Below are 20,063 nucleotides of genomic sequence, written 5' to 3'. Positions count from 1 at the left end.
GATAAATGACGACGATGGAAGGAGGTTGATGATCACAACAATTCTGCGTACGGGAAAAACACCTCATTTGAGACTATGTTGGCATAATAATTCAATTTGTCATACAAAAAAACTGTTGAAACTGTTGAAACTTATCCACCCGAAAGAAATGTGCCAGCCCATCACAAGAACCCATTTCATTTTATGTTTTCCACGTTGTTTCATTTACTCACGCAAATGTATCATCAGCTAACTTTTGATCAGCCCTTGACTGCCTCAACCCACTGAAGCTGGGGAAGTAAATTGATCAAACGTCTACTAACACTTCGTATCATTCCCTTTCGCCGCAGTTTGCAATCAATTTTCGCGCGGCGTGTTCGCAATGCTCGGAGCCGTCTCGCCGGATTCCTTCGACACGCTGCACTCGTACAGCAACACCTTCCAGATGCCGTTCGTGACGCCCTGGTTCCCGGAGAAGGTCCTCACGCCCTCGTCCGGCTTTCTCGACTTTGCCATCAGCATGCGGCCCGACTACTACCAGGCCATCATCGATACGGTGCGCTACTATGGCTGGGATCGGATCATCTACATGTACGACTCGCATGACGGTAAGTGGCTGGGAGAAGGGGGGGAACATTTCTTGCCCGGGGGCATCGAAAACTGCACTGGATCATTGGATCCGTCGTTCTTCAGAAGGAGAAGACGTGTCAATCGCGAGGGTTGATATTTTTTGCCTCGATTAGACTTTAATACAGTGTGTGGAACCTTGTCACATAATATGCTCCGGAAGGAATTTATAGGATTAACAATTTCACACGTTCCATCCATTCACCGACGTTGGTTATGAATGTGGCATAGGGAAAGCTTAGGTAAATTCTAATACGTGACTGTGATGTTCTGATGAAGAATTGATGCTATGCTATGTGGATTCACTCAACTGTTTGGAACGTCAAGTCAATATTTCACTGAAGAAACTATTGAAGTTGTTTAGAGAAAGTCAATCTTCAATAGAATTCTTCCTTTTCATACTCAAACCTTATTCCTTTGGAAAAAAAAGTCATGTTTATTGTTTGTCTGGCCATTGAAACCACATTCTTCATAGCATCCAATGTTCTAGAAGCTCTTTTGCGTTAGCTATCAAAGGGATCCTTATGGAGAAATGTTTTCATGCAGTGAACAGCAGCTCTAAAGTAGTTCTTATTGACCAGCATTGTTTTATGAAGGGAAGAAGCCAATCAAACCCTTTCTCTCGAACATCTACCATCCAATGTACGCAAAGCGAAGCATCTAGACGAGAAAACAAGAGTATGTTGAAGATAGTTTTTTCGAAGCGCTCTTTAAGACTAAGCTATCAGCAATAGACAACAACACGAACACAGTCAAAATAAAGAGATGTCCAAAAAATCCCTTTCATGAGGAACAACATCTTTAAAAGAGAAGACAAGAGATACGATTCAGTTTATTTTGCATGCATGATGATAGTAGAAGGAATCCAAGAAGAGAAATATGAACCAAAAGATTAAGTGGAAAATTGTTGCTTACATTGCTCTTCGCACGACCTGCATGTTGTATGTATTTTACTGTTTTTTTACTTGGAAAATCAATTCCAATCTTCAATCAAAGCTCCCAATCATTGCCTACAAAGTATTATTTGCAATTTATGCGTTCACATCTTAACACCATAACGTTCAGAACTTGATTCATCGCCACTACTCCGAACTGATGGTCCAGAACTACATATCACAAAAGCTCCATACGATCGTATGTTACTCAATGCACGTGATATGCGCACGTTGTATCATATGGAAATAATATTTTCTTCATCATCATCAACCACAGTCTCCGTATGGTTTTGCTCTCCGCTTCATTGATATCTTATTTTATGCATGTCATGTGCAGCCTTTCTCAACACACCACTAGCCAAAGACAAAGCACAAGAGACCGCCCTATCTAAATAAGCGCTTCCTTCAGCAGAACTGCATCCAGCAGCTGGTTTTGCCCCCGATTTGCACCAATTGCAATCGAACGAAACCATTCAATGGAGCAACTTTCAATCGACTCCTGCATAACTTCACCGAGGACGGAGGAGGGGGGGGGGTGGTTAAGTTTTCCCGTGCTAAAACCACACCAAAAGCCTTAAAAATACATGCTGCTCAATAAATATTCTCTAATACCTTCAGCGAAAAGCGATCTAACTACAGTGCCGTACGTACTCTCATACCCACCCCGCCCGCACTCGCATAACTTTTGCCGAACAATCAACAAACCCGCCCGCAACCGAGCGGTCCACCCCAGCACCGAGAAAGTTTATTTTCCCATTTCCCGGAAGGTGGGTTGCGTGCGGCAGGGTGAAATCCATTGAGAGCAGCAAATAATTGTTTCATCATTTCACTGCCCCCAGAACCAGCTTCGCCAGTATTGATCGGGCCAGTAAAACCGGGGCACCGGATAAAGGTGCCAGAAAGCTAAAGAACGCTAACGAGTGCAATTATTTTCACGATGCTAGCAAGTTTCACTCGGAATGCTTTCAGTTTACATCACAATTTGTGGAACATTTTGTTAATTCGCTTGTGATGCATTTTGTACTGTGCGAAGAAGATCGACGATTGATTGGTACAATTGGTTGGTTGGAATTGCTTATTGCAGCTCCATTTAATTGCGAATGATATCCGACGTTACTGTGCTACATTCCGGTGCAAATATTATGACTCGCGAGACTGATAGAATATGCCTGACGTGCAAACGCAAGTGGAAATGAAATCCCAGTCCGAACCAGAAGCTCCAATCCGGTACGAACGAAAACAGAAACGTTCCTCGCCTGGTGACGACAGGCTGCGACATGGGTGAATAATTTTCTTGCTATTGCCAAGTGGGCTGCCTTTTTCCTGCCACTGCAACGACCCAGTTAAGCCCGTTCCTCGGAAACCTGGTGCCACATCCTGGGATAGGACATCAGGGGAAAAATGGTAGAGACGGCCGTTCATCAACCCCACCCTTTTCTGCTGCTTGTTCACGGATTTAATATTCTACGAAACTCGCTTCGCTTCGCCAACTCACCACGGTTTACTGCAATTTGGTCCCCGCCCTTTGGGTTCCTGGTGCACCGAAGTTTGCAAGTCTTCCGTCAGTCGACAAATTTCATTTCCCCTGTCGAAACTGGGAAAGCGCTGCTGGAGAAGAAGGTTGGTGGGAGATGCAGGTGGTCCTGCTGCAGCAGGAAATGCCACTACGCCGGGAAACACGGTCCCGGAAGAGGCAGAACGTCGTTTTCCGTCGTTCCGATTGCTGCCGTTGCCTGCACTTGTACCGAGTTGCGTTGCGCTTTGCAGCAGGATAAAATCACAGCACTTCGCTCCCCGAGTACGCCCTCGCCCTCGGTGCGTACATTTTAAGTAGGAACGTTTTTGTGTGCTTTCCTTTTCACGCTCCGCCAGATGAACTTTGCCTTGCGTGTGATGCGCTGGTACTAGCAGGGTGATAAAACTTTTAAATTCCCCCCGCGCACCAGAAAGCAGCAAAAGCAACGCTTCAATGTGTGCTGGTCAGGCTGGATATTTTTGCATAACTTAAGGTGTGGAGTAGCAGGCAACAAAAAATACAAATGAAGAACAAAATACTTAACAACTAACCTCGTACAAAAAGCCTCGTGATTCTTCTGCTCACTTGTTTCGTTGCTTTTAAGGCTTTTTTTTTGGGTGAAGCATTTTTCTCGCAGCACTAAACGGGCTTGATTCTTGTTTGAATTTCCAACCACAAAAAATGACCATCCATCCTCAAGCGATAAGTTTCCGCGGGATCATTCCAGGCTCAGCTGTGTTGATCCACTTCTCTGTATCTCTCTCTCTCTCTGCACTTTCCATGCGCACACACACACACTCTTACAAAAAGCACGAATAAAATTTATTGCAGCTGCATCCTCGTTGGCCAAGTTCAGTCGTTCCACGGACCCAAACGCAAAAGTCATCCAGTAGCGACTGAATTCAGCATAAGGAATAGCAACCAAAAAACAAGATCACACCACCACCACGGTAGAAAGAGCTTTAATAAAAACTCCTCCAAGTGTAAAGTATTTTTTTCATTTGCGCTCAGGGAAGCAAAAAGGAGTGCAAGCGAAGGGTGCATGCTACAAATGTTAAAACTCCAGTTATGAAGCCCGGGTGCTTTTATCCGTTTGTTTGTGTTGTTGTTTTTTGCTACTCATTCGCGGCGTAGCACACTCAAGGACTCAAGGCGCGAGCGCAGCCTATCCAGCGAGCGGGATTGTTAGGCTTGGCACGAGATGAAAAGAAAACACGGGCCAAGAACAAATGCAAACATTAATGTGCGAACCGAACCGGGCAGGACCGTGGCAAAGTGCAGTGCACTGTTGCTTCGCTGGGTGGAAGAAAATGCGGGCATACAACACTTGCTTGCCCAGGTGTATTTGTGCGTGCGTGTGTGTCATACACGCCGAAGTTGCGGCGCGCTTTACATTTCCATTTCCGGCGTTGCTTTCTTTGTGTTTGTGCTTGGTCTTGCCTTTAGCTTGCACGAAACCGTGCCGAGCATTTAACACAAATGGCATTAACACAGGGTGAGCCTTTTCGAGACTCATCCTCACCCGCGGGCCCACATTCATCTTCATCAACTTGCTTGCTACAATGAGTGTAATGCTGAGTGTTGAAAGGATGCTCTATAGTGTTCCTTTTTGCAAAAGCTCTTCATGCGCGACAGCCGTTTGATGCTGTCAAGTCGCTAGTGTGATGACTTTTGAAGTGATGACAGTCACCAGTTGGTACACGAACGTTTTAACGCAAGGAATGTATAAATTACGTTTTACAGGGAGGGAGGAGCTGTCGGAGGAGAACGTACGCGAAATGTATGCTTGGGGAGTGATAGTGATTAACGCTTCAGCAGGAACAATGCGAAGATGCGAACTTACAGGAGGTACAGCGTAGGCGCCAAAGGGGTTACCACCGTGCTTTCTGACAGGAATTAATTGAATATGAGTATGAATGGTTAACAATAATCAAGTAAATAGACAACAAGAAAGATACAATTGTATTCTGTGCTGTTAGGTTATACTTTCAACTAGTGTTGGGTAAATCTGATTCAGATTCATGAATCTGATTGAATATTTGACATGATTCAATGAATTTGAATCCCGGTTGCAAAGATTCAAGAATCTTAAAAATTCATGAATCTCCAAACATACTTGAATCATCCGAGATGAATCTCAAAAGACTTGTGAATCTTGAAAGATTCATGAATTTCAAAAGATTCATATCTATAAGGTTTCTTGAATCTCATGGGATTCATACATCTCCAAAAATTCGTAGAGCTTGAGCTTCTCATTATTCTTCTTTTTTCCAGCCTATACAGGCTTTCGGGACTTCTTGGCAAGTCCACGCAGCCGGATAGTTTGTTTTGCTACGGGGAGACGGTCCAGGCGTGGCTTAAATCCACGACGGGTTTAAGACGTTGTTTGAGTTGTTGGGGATATTGTTTGGTGAGATCGTGCAAAATAACTATTTTGCTAATTCTAACTAATTTTAAAGATTCATGAACCCCTTAGGATATATGAATTTTAATGGATTTATTAATCTTCATATATCATATATATTGAAGATTCATATATCTTTAGAGATTCATGAATCTTTAGCGATTTATGAATCTTTGAAGAGTCGATTTGGGATTCGAATCACTCATCATTGAAGATTCATATGAATGAATCCCATCGAAAGAGTCATGAAACCCTACACTACTTTCAACTATAAATAAACGCCTAGAATTATGTTCAATTCCAAACCTAAGAGTTACTAATTGGTGCTATGCGAGATTGAAATGAACCACGACAAATAGATTAATTGTCCAGGTTTGACTCTCGTATGTCCTTTTGTGAGTTGTCGTACTAAATTCTTTCGATTTGGAACGATGACTTTGTTCTTTGTATCATTTTATACCGTACCATCTTATTATAGCAACAGGAGCTACAACATAAATTTCCTCGAATACAGAAAATCATAAAATCTGCGATCAATAACACATTCTGTCCTAATAAAAGTCAATACAATGTCTGACACATTCATCTTTCCGATGATAAAAGTTTCTCCCAATCGTTCTTTTGTTTCGTTTGTTTTGTGAAACTACAGACAAAACACGCATCCCAGAATCAATGTCGGGATTGAAACGTTAAGACACAAAAGCGATATTCCATTGATAACGCACCAGTTGCCGTGAAAAAAAAACCTCTCCATTGCTGTACACATTCCATAAATCCTCACTTGCCACAGTACCCCGAAACGAGACAGTCAATCCGGTGTTATGATGAGAGTTTCACTGATAGTACTTCCCAGTACCGATGGGACGGGAGACCGGGTATCATTTTGCAATATTTATAGTAGTTTTATGTAAAACATATCACTGCCATGATTTATGTACCACCCCCAAACATTGTTAGGAGCTGACTGCTCTTCCTTCCTCCAGAACCCAGTGGGAAAATTCTCTTTCTCTCTCTTTCTTTCTTTCAATGCACGAAATCCATACCACACAACGGTGGTGACCCTCTAGTGGGGAAGGAAAAATTGCGCGTAATGAAAACACGTCCCCGCACTTTATGACACAGCAAGATCATCGGTGGCTGATAGAGTCAAATTTCTACAAATTGTGTGACGGCCTACACTCTACAGTATACGGGATTTTGTGCGTTAGTGTGTTGGTGTGAAGCTCTACTCCATCTGGTTCACCCGGAAGTGCTTAATATCATAACTTTTATTGCTCCGCTCCGTTTGCCGATAAGACGGGAGAGGGTTGCACGTCACCATCACTCACGTCACGTTTCTGGCGTAAGCAGCGAGTGGTTTGAGGTGTAGAATTATGTAAATTTTTGCACCAGCCTAATCTTGCCACACCCATAACTCACGCCTGTGGCGTGGCTTCACGGTGGTGGTGCTCGAAAAGAGAAAACTAACGTTCTGATAATCCCAAACAGCACAGTACCAACCGGTTTGGCTGTTGCTTCATCCGTGACATTAGCGGCAGTATAAATCATCGTTAAATTGATTCATCTTCACGCAAGGCGTGTTGGGCTGTCTTATTTGCGCACCATAACACGCGTGCTTTTACCTAGCAAACACCGTTCCGGAGGATGTTCTTACGCAAACACTTTTTTTGCGCTAAACGCTTCCGTGATGAGTACGCACAAGTGAAGCATTCAGTTTTCTACGCTTGAAACTCTTTTATTCACAGCACACCAACAGGACGTTTTCGCAAAAGAATGCCAATTTATTGTGTGCCATGTATATCTCCACAAACATTTCCCCGGAAGCTTACACATACCCGCTCAATGGGAAGTACTGAGAGTACTGGGAGAGAAACTCCTTTTTCTTTCTGATTGCAACCTCTACGTACATTGCCATGTTTCACCATCGCTCTTAATATTCATTACGCATAAAGCAACACTGAAGCAAAAGGTCGACAAAAAAAAACGTGAGCATGAGCGTACGCCAGGAGCCTAAGTATTTAATATACGCGCACGGAAGGCGTAAAGAGCCCATTGACAAATACTTTCAACCTTTCAACCGTTCGTTGCCGTACCAAAAAACCCTCACGTAAACCGTTGAACCCAGGCAGGCGTAGCAGCACGGGTGAAACGAGCGGGTAATCAGAAAATATAATAATATGAAAACTTTACATCTTTGATGTTAAGCAACGCGTACAGGGTTGTGGAGCGCTGCGAGTGAACCATCCACCACATACTTGCGCTTGCTAAGTTGGGTTTCGGTCGCTCGTAGCAAGGTAGGAGCCGTGGTTGGCATCCGTTTGTACATTGCGTTTTCCCCATTCTGTCCAAAACTTGTTCTGGCCTGGAACCAGGGTAAGCCTCAGAGCATCAAGCGGCCAAGAATGATTAGACACGACAGCGTCAGGAATCTCTCGATCTGCCACAAAACCGCAGCCCCGCTGGTGAAGGGCTATATTTTTCTTTGCCAATCTACCTCAATCTTGCTGGCAATGTGAACACACACACACGGCAAAGGCTGTCTGTGTAAGGTGGTACGGTGGGCGTTGTAAACTTTCCCCATTACCGGGACCCATTTGGCATTCCGGTGGGCAAGATCAAAACCACGCGGCTCCACGCGGAGGCAAACGGTAGCTGGCAAACGGTGTGTCCTAGATAAATCACTGCTGTGTGTCCCTCCGCTTGTCTCGGAGCACAGAACTTGGCCAAGTTTGCATGTAACTGGGTGTGTGTGAGAGAGTGTGTTCTTGTGACCAATCTCACAGCGAACGTGCAACAGTCTCAGCAAGATGGTGAAAATTCCCGGCTGACAGAAGCAGTAACCAAAAAAAAAGAGGAAAACGAACAAAATGTGGACACACTTCCACACTGACCGAGGGCAAAGGATGCCAGATTACGTGTCGATGAATGTGAACGATGTCTTCGTGCTTTGGTCACTGGCTGGCTGCTTTTGATCTCGGTCACAGCCACAAAGCGCCGACACACAGCAACACATACAAACGCACACTGGACACACACAAATTTGGACCAACATTCCACCAGCGTAGCACACGCAGTGAAGTGTGCAGAAATTTGTAGCCGGGTTCTGGGGACTGGGAACATCCTTACCCGTTTCTCCGTGCTAGGAATGATGTCATAAAATTGTTGTGCAAATTACGAAACATTACAGAGTGCGAGGGGACGCGGGAGCTGGTTGGCAGAATGACTAGAAATTGTCTGGCATAAGAGGGTTAAAGGGAATAAGCGAAGTGAAATGGAAACGCTGGAGAAAGTTTCTCGTTCTGGTGAAAGGAAGTTTAAAAAGGTGGGAGTTTAAATATTTATGAAAATAATATAAATATATTTATTTTAGCTCATGTATTTAAATAAAAAGAATGCTTTTTTAAATGATACAGGTGAATGGATATTATAGGGTTTTCATTTAGAAGTTTAAACATACAGAATGAGACTATTGTTTTTAGCTAAAAACGTCAAAGTTCTTAAAAATTGAAAAATGCATGTTTCCAATTCGAATTTCTCTGTATTCATTAACATGTATTAACAACTGTTGTTCGCAGTGCTTTAATCTAATAGAATTTTACTCAGATATTTTAATTTCACAGACTTTTGATATCACGTAGTTCTTTCCTATTTAAAATTTAATTACGCCCTTCTCTGCCAACATGGATTGATTTATCCTCAGACAAAGGTGATGAAAGATAGCAAGACCTTTCACCACAAGTACAAAAAATATAAAACTTTGTAAAATAAGTAAACTTTTTTGTTGTTGTACTGACATTCAAAAATCTTTCACGTTTAACATTATCAACGCATTTTGTTCTTGCTGCATCTTCACTGCTGCAGTGATCGCAGCAAAACAAAATCATCTCCCTACGGTACTCGTATACAGCGATACAAACCCGAATGGATGGAAGTACAAATGCATGCAATGTCCACAAAAAGTAAAACCCAAGATAACTCAATTGTGCTAAACCAACCAAATCAACCATCGCCCATCGTGTCGAAATGTATCATCTAGCCCACAGGCTCACATCCATGGGAAGGGTTTGGGGAGCATCCTTCAACCAAACGAGTGTCTCATGTCACATTGCACGTGCCTCTGCCTGCCGTCACACAGTCGAGGATACCTTCCAGAAAGCGATGAAACTACATCGAAACAGTCCAATGGAGCAGGTCCATGTGTGAGGGCAAAACATGCAACTGGCAGCCAATTGACAGCAAATTCACTTTGAATATTTGCAAACCCGTTGCACCGTCTCAGGAGAAGAGATAGTGGATTTGCAAGACGTAAAGTTGGGCGAATGTTTCGTAAAAGAAAAGCCATTGAGCTGGTTGACAAAAGCCGCTGGTATGATAGGGGGAAAGTTGTTTGCTTTTAAAGTGTTTTTCCAATGGTTGTTTGTCTTGTAAACTAATTTTCATAAGATTCTGTTCTTCCTTCATTTGTTCTGTGTATTTCTATCAGTTTGAAGTAAAGAATGAAGTATAATTTAAAGAAAAACATTAATGAAATAAAGCATACACGATATGATAAAAACTAATTGTCATCTAACTAAGGCTATGTAATTCGAAAGCATTGTATCGTATTGGATCTGATAAAATACATCTCATTCTGATAGGCACTCCACTGTACACGTGTAAAACATTTTTCACGGAATCCATTCCATTTCTTTCTTCAGAACTGCACTGCAATCTTTATCCATCAACAACAACACATTGGTGTTGCTTCTTGTTCAAACCGATTCCATTCCAAGAAGGTTGCCCCACAAGCACTGCCAACGAGAAGAAAGCTGTCTGCTGTTTCATTCCTTCACTTAAGTCGTGTAAAAATTTAAAGCAAAATAATACATCTCTTACGACCTTAAGCGTCTCCCTCTGATGCCACGCTATCGGTTATGGGTGTGTGTGTGTGTGTTTTTTCCCATCGTTTGATCTGAATCAACGCCCAAAAACACTACACCATTATTGATCGTTTCATTTACTTTTGCTGCCCCGTTCGTATCCCGTCCCATCGCGCGAAGGTTTCAACGGTACCGGTCCATGGCAACATGCGGCTGCGGACGGCAAAATTGAACGGTAAAGGAATTTCATTACTGTGCTGCTGCAAATCCTGCCCGGTTCAATTTCCGCCCAGTGAGCTTTTTTCCTTCTTCTTCTCTTTGCTGTGTGAGTTTGGAGCGTCTTTGAGCGCCATCGTGAAGGCAAACCGAAAAAAAAACACACACTCAACGGAAGATGCAGCTTCGGGTTTCCGCTTAATGAAACGAGTCATCGGACGCCGTCCAACGTTTAGCCGTAAGTTTCAGGGTAAGAATAGTCCGTGTACTTAGAATGGATCTCATTTAGCGTTGACCGTGTACTTCCGGCCCGAGCAAGAGGTGCATTAACGCTTCCATCGGGTTCGAAAACGCGCAACACTCAGATAACTTAATTAAAACCGTACGTCCCAATGGAGCCTTTATTTAATTTTTTTTTTTTGCTCCTTTTGGTAGATCAAACAAAATCCCGCACGTGATGCTGGGATCCACCCGATCCACCCTGATGTCCCATAATGTCCCTCAGCCGTGCAGCTACAAAACTATGCTCCAATTCCAACAGAGCGTACACGATGTGTTTAACTTTACAGCAGCAGCAGCAGCAGCACAAAAGCAGACTTACAGCCGTTGTTGTTGAATCCCAGGGGAATCCCAGTAACAAGCAGTTGGGAGTCGGTTTTTTCCAACGATTTCGGTGCTTCTGTTTCTGAAATCCTGACGGTTTGGAGTATTTGCTCAAAGCGACAAAGCGCTTTCACCCGAGTGGACCCACTAGTGAATGGCAAATAGAGAAAGTCCACTGGTGAAAAGTGTTCTCCCACTGATACTGCAGATACAGTCTCTCTGGCCTAGAATGCTGGAGTTTGTTTAAATTTGGCACTATTTGTACGAGCACAGCACAGCAGCTTAAGTTTCACCACAACGCACGGGGGGGGGTCGAATATATAGGATACCTCCCGCGGACAAAAGCACATGTCGCGTGCAGGCTCACCGCGCTGGAAGGGACACTTCCCAGGCAAAAGTCTTCCCTTTTTGATACAGCACGTTCTTGATGGACATCATCGTTCTTCACGAACAAAGCCGGAAAGAAAACGCGTTTGTCCAGCACGAACCATTCAATGGTGGCGGTTGGTGGCGGTTCCTATTTCAGCACCAGAGAACAGTTTTGCTCCCAATATCGTGTGCCCAAGGGCACCGTTGTTCAGCCCTGCCAAGCGAGCGCGCGCTCGCGCACACACGCGCTGGTTTCGATTTCTTTTACTACTACTGCAAAGCTCAGTTTTGCGAACCCGGGACCACACATCATCATCCCCCGGTGATAATGGGACCGTGCGAAATGTATATCGAACTAGTGTTGGCCGTTCCGGTCCGAACCTAGTAAAAAAGTTCCGTTCTTTATGAAGGCCGTTCCGTTCCGATCCTTTATACAAAATCGTTCCGTTCCGTTCATTCCGTTCTTTCCGTTCATTCTGTTCCGTTCCGTTCATTCTGTTCATTCCGTTCATTCCGTTCCGTTCCGTTCATTTCGTTCTTTCCGTTCATTTCGTTCCGTTCAATTCGTTCTTTCCGTTCGCTCCGTTCCGTTCCGGTCTTTGCCGCTTCAATGTTGTTAGCAAGGTGCTATCGTTCGTGCGTTCCGTTCTTTGAAAAAACCGGCTTTGTCCGGCTGTTGCTTGCTGCATGCAAGATAACTGTTCACTCTTTCTCGCACACGGTATGTGTTGCTTGTGCACTCTCGCATGCTCACAGGAATATTCATCGCACTTCGTCGCAGTATCGTTTATAAAAATCGTGATAAGCGAAACCAAAAATGGTGTTGCATTTGGTTTTATGGTGCAATTTGTAACATCTATTATACTTTTTGTGATAATTTAGCTTGTTTTAACTAGACAAATAACTGTTATAAAATTTAAATCTGTACTCATATGGCAGAACGGGTTGGAAAAGATGTATTATAATATGCGAGTATGAACAACGAAAAATAAAATGTATTTATTTCTTATGCCACGATATCCACTTGATCTTGGCACTCGGCATGATTCCAATATTTGGCCATTCGATTCAAAGCATTCTGTTCCATTCGACAACCGTTTGAGTGCCGTGATCTTGTAAACGATTTGTGTGGAAAACTATTTGTTTTAAATAGTAAGTGAAATTGAAATAATTATTCAATCTCGTGATACAATCGTCAACTCGTAGCACTCAATAACATCGGCATGGGTAAAAGCCTCGAATGGATCGTGCCCCCATATGCTGGGATGATTATCCTGCTATGCGCATTTGATAAGTTACTGATAGCCAAGCCTATTAGTGGTACAGGAAGGCTTTGACCGAAAATGGTCGTCGTATCTAAATTTTTTTAAAAATGCTAGATAATAAATGCATGCTTTATATTAGCACAGCTGGTACAGCTTACTGGGCATAGGTTGAACCCATCTAGATTTGGTGTCAGATATGATTTCAGATTGAAGAAACGCCTTTTCATATCTTGGAATGAGTAACAACTCGCCCCTCCCCCCCCCGCCCCGGATGACAGTTTGGCTTCTAAGCTTTGGGTCGGTTCTTTTGCACCCCAGGTTCACGTTCCGTTCTTTTTTAAAAATGAACTAGTTCCGTTCCGTTCCTTTTTTTTACCAAATTCCCAACACTATATCGAACGTGCGGCACCAGTTCGCCTAAACATTGAACATGTTCCGCCGAAAACGAAACTCGAGAAAGGCGTGTACCCGCAGGCCACCAGTGGGAGGATATGGGAAGGAGTGTTGATTTTATGTTGACATACGGCTTTTTTCTTTTCCCCGAAAAAGCCTTTTCCCGCATCCACTTCCACTGGGAATGCAATAAGCTGACCCTTTTCCACCATGATCTGCTGGTCCACATCTGTGGGTCAGCGTAGCTGTCTGGAAGTGTAAGATGAGCAGCGCCTTGTGTACGGGCAGAACTTTGCTTCGCTTCGGCAAACACAAGCGGCCAGATCTGGTTAACGGTTTTATGCTGAAAAACAAATCGTTAAAAAGGAAGGAAAATACATGCCGTTCAGCGAAAGGGGAAATGTGATTTTCCTCTTTTCTTGTTCGGTTCTGGTGAATCGAAAAGAAAATACAGGAGCAAAAAAGGAAAAAAATGGTATGCTCCTTTCGTACGGTTGGCACATTCACAGCATGGATGACACGTTTTGAAAGGGAAAAGCTTTCAAGAAGCAACTTGGCTGATGGTTTCGATGGATCCAGCGCAAAGCGGGTGACGCTGTTTAGCAAGCGATCAAGATAACGAATCACATTTCGCTCGTTTGCTCAATTTAATGTAACGAAAACGACGGCGAAACGCATTTTGCGCCGACGGATGGCGCAGAAGCAGTCAGCCCAGAAAGCGAGCAAGCGAACCTATTGGGATTAACGGGGTAACCGCTGGGAGATAAGGTTCGTACCCACTTACGCTACGAAACGATGCTCGGTTTCTATTGCAACATAATCGTTTCGGCAGACACCAAGAGAGAACACATCAGCGGGAAATAGAGGACCAAAGCAAACAAAGCTTCTGTGGACTCTTAAGTCCACACTGATCCGTTAAGTTTAATTTGTCATATTTTTGTAATCATTTCAAACGTTTCGCATCAACCATCTGCTAGTGTGTTGGTGTGGAAAGCGGTCGAAATGAAACAAAAACAATGCTCGAGAGCATACTCTACTCAGCAGCTCGGTATGCAAATTTGTTCCAACGATAGAGCTTATGCGATTACACCTTCGTTCCACCCCAACCGTCTATTGCGGGTTGTGTTTAATCTTTACTCTAGATTCCATTATAAACATGCAACGGGAGCTCTCGATGATCTATTTCCGTCCACGTAAGTGTATCAACCTACCTGTGTTGCAAGGATTAAAACGATAATGATACAGCTTTTTTGATTTATGAGTAAAATTTTCGTACGACTTTCCACCGAAGAATGACCATCTTTCTGCTCTTTTACACAGGTTTAGCATACATGGACAATATGCTGTTTGAAGCTTGCTTTTACCTCAGAGGAGCTCAGTGTCAGGAACAAGCAAAAATTCACTTCACTAGACTAGATTATAAAAAAATGCCTTAAAAACGACAAAAACGACGAGCATCATACCAGTCAGTGGTGGTTCAGAATCAAAAGTTAGACAGACCCACAACCACAGGCACCGACCATAATCTCCGGTTTGTGGCAGTTTTGAAACTCGAACATTCTCAGTACTGTGCACAAAACGCACCCGAACATGGGAGGTCTGCTGGGCTACACATTGAGCCGGGGCTCGTTCTGAATGGGTTCGTACATCATTTCCTTGTTTAATGCATGACAGCGTGCCGAGATAAAGCAATGGTTGGCGTGTGCATTATGCAACGATGCTCCATGTGCTACCATGTGCAACTGTCTGTACTCAAACAGAGAGACAGAGAGAGCGAGAGAGATGCAAAGAGCAATAGAAATAGATAGTGGACGACATTCAGGAAGTTACACACAGTTACAGCACAAGGGACAACTTTTCACACCGGAATCACCATTGGCAGACACAGAACACAATAAGCGGACGTGCACACACACACACACACACCAATCCGGGAACGACACACTTACACCTTGACGCCTTTCTGTTTAACGCTCTGGCACAGTTCCCACCCACCAGAGGTCCCGCATGACCTTCCCCCCTTATTTTCCCTCGCATGATGTAATTAGTATGAGAATGTCGTCCAACCGAATAAATAAGCTCTTTCCCATCCCCATTCATCTGTTGTTTTGCGCCGCACGCCTAAACCCGCAATACTTCTTCGCCGTAATCCGTAACCACCCCCAACCACCAGTTTCTCGCAGGCAGGAAAACGCTAAGCCCTCGTTACAGTGTGCTATTTCCTCCGAAGGAAATTTGCGAGCGAAAACTTTAGCCCATTGCTTTATCGGGGTGCTGCTTTACTTTTTTTTGCGCTTCCTTCACTCTCTCACACACACACATACTCTTCCCTTAGCTTACACATTCTACTGTTATCATTGACACCTCGTGGCGCACTGGTTTGGGAGGACAGTTCGTTAGGGGAGCTTTTTTCCCTCGGCTGCTAGTGTCGAGGTGTTAAACGAAGTGTCAAAGCTGAGAAAGCCGGATTAAGGGGAACGCACAAACCACTAGCATAACTGTGAGAGCAGCCTGTTCGCCGAACTGTTGTGAAGCTGCGTGTGTGTTGATGTTCTCACTTTTCCTACGAAATAGGAGATTCACCAAGGGGCCCTTTATTGTAGCACGGTTACACAGTGTGGTTGCTGAAATACATGCCATTGAAGGGCTTCAAATTATTTCCCGGATAAGCCAAGCTTGAACGGCGAATGGTTCAATACACCCATGGCTGTTTTTGGATGCACAAATTTCCTGAAAATACAACGCCACAGAGCGTGTTAATATGCCAATGTTAGGATTTATATTGACACTATACATTTCACTTATTTGGATTCTAATAAGAAATTACACAATTTTTAACTCTATCTAGAATCAGTATTCCCATTCGGAAATGAAATAAGCTCTGCTTGTCATCTACCATGTATTTAAACAGCTCTATATAGCAGGGAGGCTCCTGTGTCTGCTTCAACGACATAATTGATTGGAAATTGCACCCCCATTCGCAACCTTTCAGAAACAATCATCGGCGGATCATCGGATCGATGCCGGGTCCCGGGCAAAGTATTTAGGCTTCCCAGAGTAAAGTTAAACAAAGAATTTTTTAAATTAAATACCATCAACATTGGTCCACCCGTACTGCGCTAAAACTCATCAATCATTGAAACCTTCAAGCTTTGCTCAATGGGAAAAAAGAGGGAAGACAACGTGACACAAAAACGCAAGCAAATTGAAAAATTTGAAGCAAAGCTTCAACTATCCCACCATTTCGCAAATGCTGTCCACCGGTGCCCATCCCGCACACAAATATTCGCGCTTAATTCTTTTCATCCTTCCCGGAACGCTCGAGAAAAATTCAGGAATCCTTTTGCGGATGCTTCCCGATTCAATCAATTTCATCTTAATTACACAGCTCGGAAAAGGGTTTCGCATTCGCTCGTAGGTAGGTATTCGTGCGGCATGCTAAAACATACCTGCCCTAACCATGCCTGTGATTGATATTTTTGCTGGTGTTTGTTTGCCATCGCCTTTTTGAAGGGAAAATCACCTAATTAATTGAGAAAAACCCCTAGATCAAACACATTATTAACTTGGCCCGATGTTGGGGACAGATTTTTGCACTTTCAAAGTTGAAAAAAACATCGCTTGTTTGGTACGGAAAACAATTCAAGCGAAATCACCAAACGAATACTTCTTCATGGGGTGAAAGCTGTCACTTAAAGCTTCAATTTCTGGAATCCATTAAAAGTAAGCTTTAAAATCGTTCTTCCTACATCCTTCACACTGCTAGTCAAACCGCAAGCCTTCTTTGCTCAACATTGTCCTACCACGTGCAAGAAAAACCCACGTGGTCTGTTCTTTAAACTTCTTTCCTTTCGACTTGCCTCACTTTTAGCTCATTCCCTTTCTCTTTGCACGCTGACAAGTATTTGAAAGAGGAAAACTCTCCGTGTAAAGGTCATGCGTACCCTTTTCTGTTGTCGTACTCTGCAAACTTTTAATTCAATTTCATTTAATTTATTTCATTTGGCAACGGCTCGTGTACTACGTATGCATTACTTCCACTGGAACGGTTTCGTGTTGGCGGAAGTAGACTCCGTTTCATTATGCTAGAGAGTTTTCATTCATTCTACACAAGAACTAAATTCAGTTCCTTGCGATGGCTGTTTTTACTGTCATTATTTTTTCATATAATCCTTCTAGGTTTCAAACTTTCACGACATATGTACAGAAAGATGTCAACAAAAAACTCAAATATGATAGAAAACAGCTCCGCTTGTAACATTTGAATGCACTCTTGTACCCTTTTTCTAGAACGATCTTTTATTTCTTCATTTCATCCACATTTCATCCACCCATACTTAAAGTCTATCTATTGTCTTCTCCTCCCTTGCACACACAATCCCTCTCAGTCTCACCATTCCCTCTTCTTAATGGCATTGGTGATAATGGCAGAAGCAAAAAAAACCATCATCGAGAACGGTGATGCTAGTTTTGCTCCGGAAGCTGAAACTGGAGTTTTATCCGTCCTTGGTAGAAGTGTTCCACTTACACAACTCTAGCACAGGTTTCGCTAAGCCATCTCGGGACGCTTGCTGTGTGCTTTCCCTGGAGTCACCCGTCATAGTCTCCATTCTTTCGGATCTCCTTCCCTTCCCAAGTCAGTTTAAGTGGGTTTGAAACGAAAGGAAAGAAGCAACATCGAGTCTCTATCCAAGAATCTCCCTTGCCCGACCTATTTCTATCCAGTCTCAGTGGGCTGAGTTTATTCTGCTGGTTTCTTCAGCTTATCCTTATGCAGTCCTTCTGCAGTTTTGTACCGCTTAGCATAGAACCAGTCCCAGAGACAACGGAGCCTAAGGCTTTAATTCAATACAATTTATTCACCGTACGTACGGTATGCCAATTTTCATTTGTCACCCTTGAGCCATAAGCCCAGCGTGTTGGAGCAAAGCCCATTCGGTCCCAGAACCGAGCGCTGATTGGAGGGATACGCATCCTAATGGGTCACATGAAGCCTTTTCCAGTGCCGAGGACACTTTTACCTTTACACTTGTCAATTAACATCACCTTACGGTTTCCTCCTGCGTAAGCAATACTACCAATCGGGCGATAAAAAAAGGTCACAAGGACCCCTTTGGTAGGCGGGTTTCAGCGCTATTGGGTTCGTCATTCGTTTGCGCCATCACTCACGTGCTTAATTCCTCTTCCTTTCTCCCGTACAGGCCTGCTGCGGCTGCAACAAATCTACCAGGGACTGCGGCCGGGGAACGAAACCTTCCACGTCGAGACGGTCAAGCGGATAGCGAACGTAAGCGATGCGATTGAGTTTCTGCGCACCATCGAGGAGCTGAACCGGTGGTCCCGGAAGCACATCGTCCTCGACTGTAGCACCGAGCTGGCCAAGGACATCGTGGTCAGTCACGTCCGGGACATCACGCTCGGCAAACGCACCTACCACTATCTGCTGAGTGGGTTGGTAAGTGTTTCGTTCTTTACAATCGCAAGAAGTTATTTTTGTAGTCCATTTCATCGCATCCCTCTATTCACTAGAATCCAAACACATTTACATATCAGATTTTGTTGTGGATCTTAGGCAAGTTGCGTAGGTAGAGAATAATGTGTACTGTTTCCCATACCCGCCAGCTGGTGATTGTACACTGAGAGTTAATAATGGAAAGCAGTGATTAGTTTTTGTTCTCTTTTATCTCTCCCCGATCCTCGTTCTGTGGCGTGAAATTAATCTCAGCTAGAAAAAGGGTTGTTGTTGATGTTGGAGGAATGGCACAACAGTAAAACAAGCTCCCACGGGTATGAAACGAAGCAATGCACCATTCGAAATGGCACCCGTGATTGCTCTGTTGCTCTGGTGTGACTCTCTGCCATCCAAAGACACCCTCGATGACCCTGCAATCCTCTCCATCCAGTTGCTCTCGAAGGTAATCAAGGCTCGAGAACTTACATTCGACCGCATGGCGCTTTCAGCCGAACCGGCGAGTGTTGGCAGTGGGCAGTAAAACTAGTATTACTGCTTTCGTGCTTTTCCACTTTAGCATCCTTCCTCGAACCGTACAGCTTAATCCACCGACTGTTAGAATTACTCAAGGGCACACACAAAGATACAGACACACATACAGCCCGTTACAGCACTCCGGACACAATACTTTGCCGGTGCGAATGCATCCCCTGAAAGCTATCAAAATCAAATTTAATGCCGTTTTCACGCCCGATGACGTCATTGATGAGAGCTTTTCAGCAGTTTTCTCCTTTATAGCGTTTCCAGGCGTTAGTTTCGCTGCAAGAACCCGGTAGACGTTGTAAAGCCATCAAGAGCAAGCAGCCAACGATGAGAAGAAGGGAATGCTCTTTGCGAACACTATCAAGCGTATGGATTGTATGAGATTGTTGGCCTGTGTCTGTGTGTTGCCAGAGTGTTTCACCTTTCGGGCAGAAGAAGGGCGCACGCAATTGGCTGTCTGCCGCAGCGTTCCTGTTTAACATTGCATGAAATTACCTCCGATTTCGATGGAAAGCAACCGACGATGGTGTGCGTTCTGGATGGGCCAGCAATAGTTATTGTCATTTTAGTGTGCCTCTTCCACCGCTCGGTGTCGTTACTGAAAATCAGACATAAGTACCGGCTTTTTCGAGGAATCACACCCACTCGCTAAGGGTACCATACGTGGAAGTTGTTAAAGGTACATTGGCGTCTCTTGCTTCCATCTACAAGAAGGTGGAATTAGCTGTTTCGTCTCAACACAATGAGAACGACACGAAATGGGATGATTAGCTCAACCACAAACACAACACCAATAGAGCAACCAACAGTATGGCATCCAGCAGAGTGTGGCAATCAAAAAGTCGACCACAAAACTGCCTCTCAAACAATGGCTGGTTTTACATATTTTGTCTCGTAAAAGG

At 43.9% G+C, this 20,063-nt stretch overlaps 1 protein-coding gene across 7 annotated transcripts in view; it reads left to right on the top strand.

Moving 5' to 3' along the window:
- Window positions 1-20,063, top strand: part of LOC120896470 (glutamate receptor 1-like) — a 57,221-nt gene that overhangs the window by 21,637 nt on the left and 15,521 nt on the right. For all 7 annotated transcript variants that reach the window (XM_040300610.1, XM_040300611.1, XM_040300609.1 and 4 more), the window contains exons 4-5: window positions 330-587; window positions 18,368-18,621. In XM_040300610.1, coding sequence (XP_040156544.1) covers window positions 330-587; window positions 18,368-18,621 — 512 coding nt within the window. The remainder of the gene's footprint in view (window positions 1-329; window positions 588-18,367; window positions 18,622-20,063) is intronic.

The sequence above is a fragment of the Anopheles arabiensis genome, chromosome 2 (genome assembly GCF_016920715.1).
Source record: "Anopheles arabiensis isolate DONGOLA chromosome 2, AaraD3, whole genome shotgun sequence".
Taxonomy (NCBI): Eukaryota; Metazoa; Arthropoda; class Insecta; order Diptera; family Culicidae; genus Anopheles; species Anopheles arabiensis.
The sequence above is the reverse complement of the archived record's forward strand: the minus strand, read 5'-3'. Positions and strand labels throughout refer to the sequence as shown.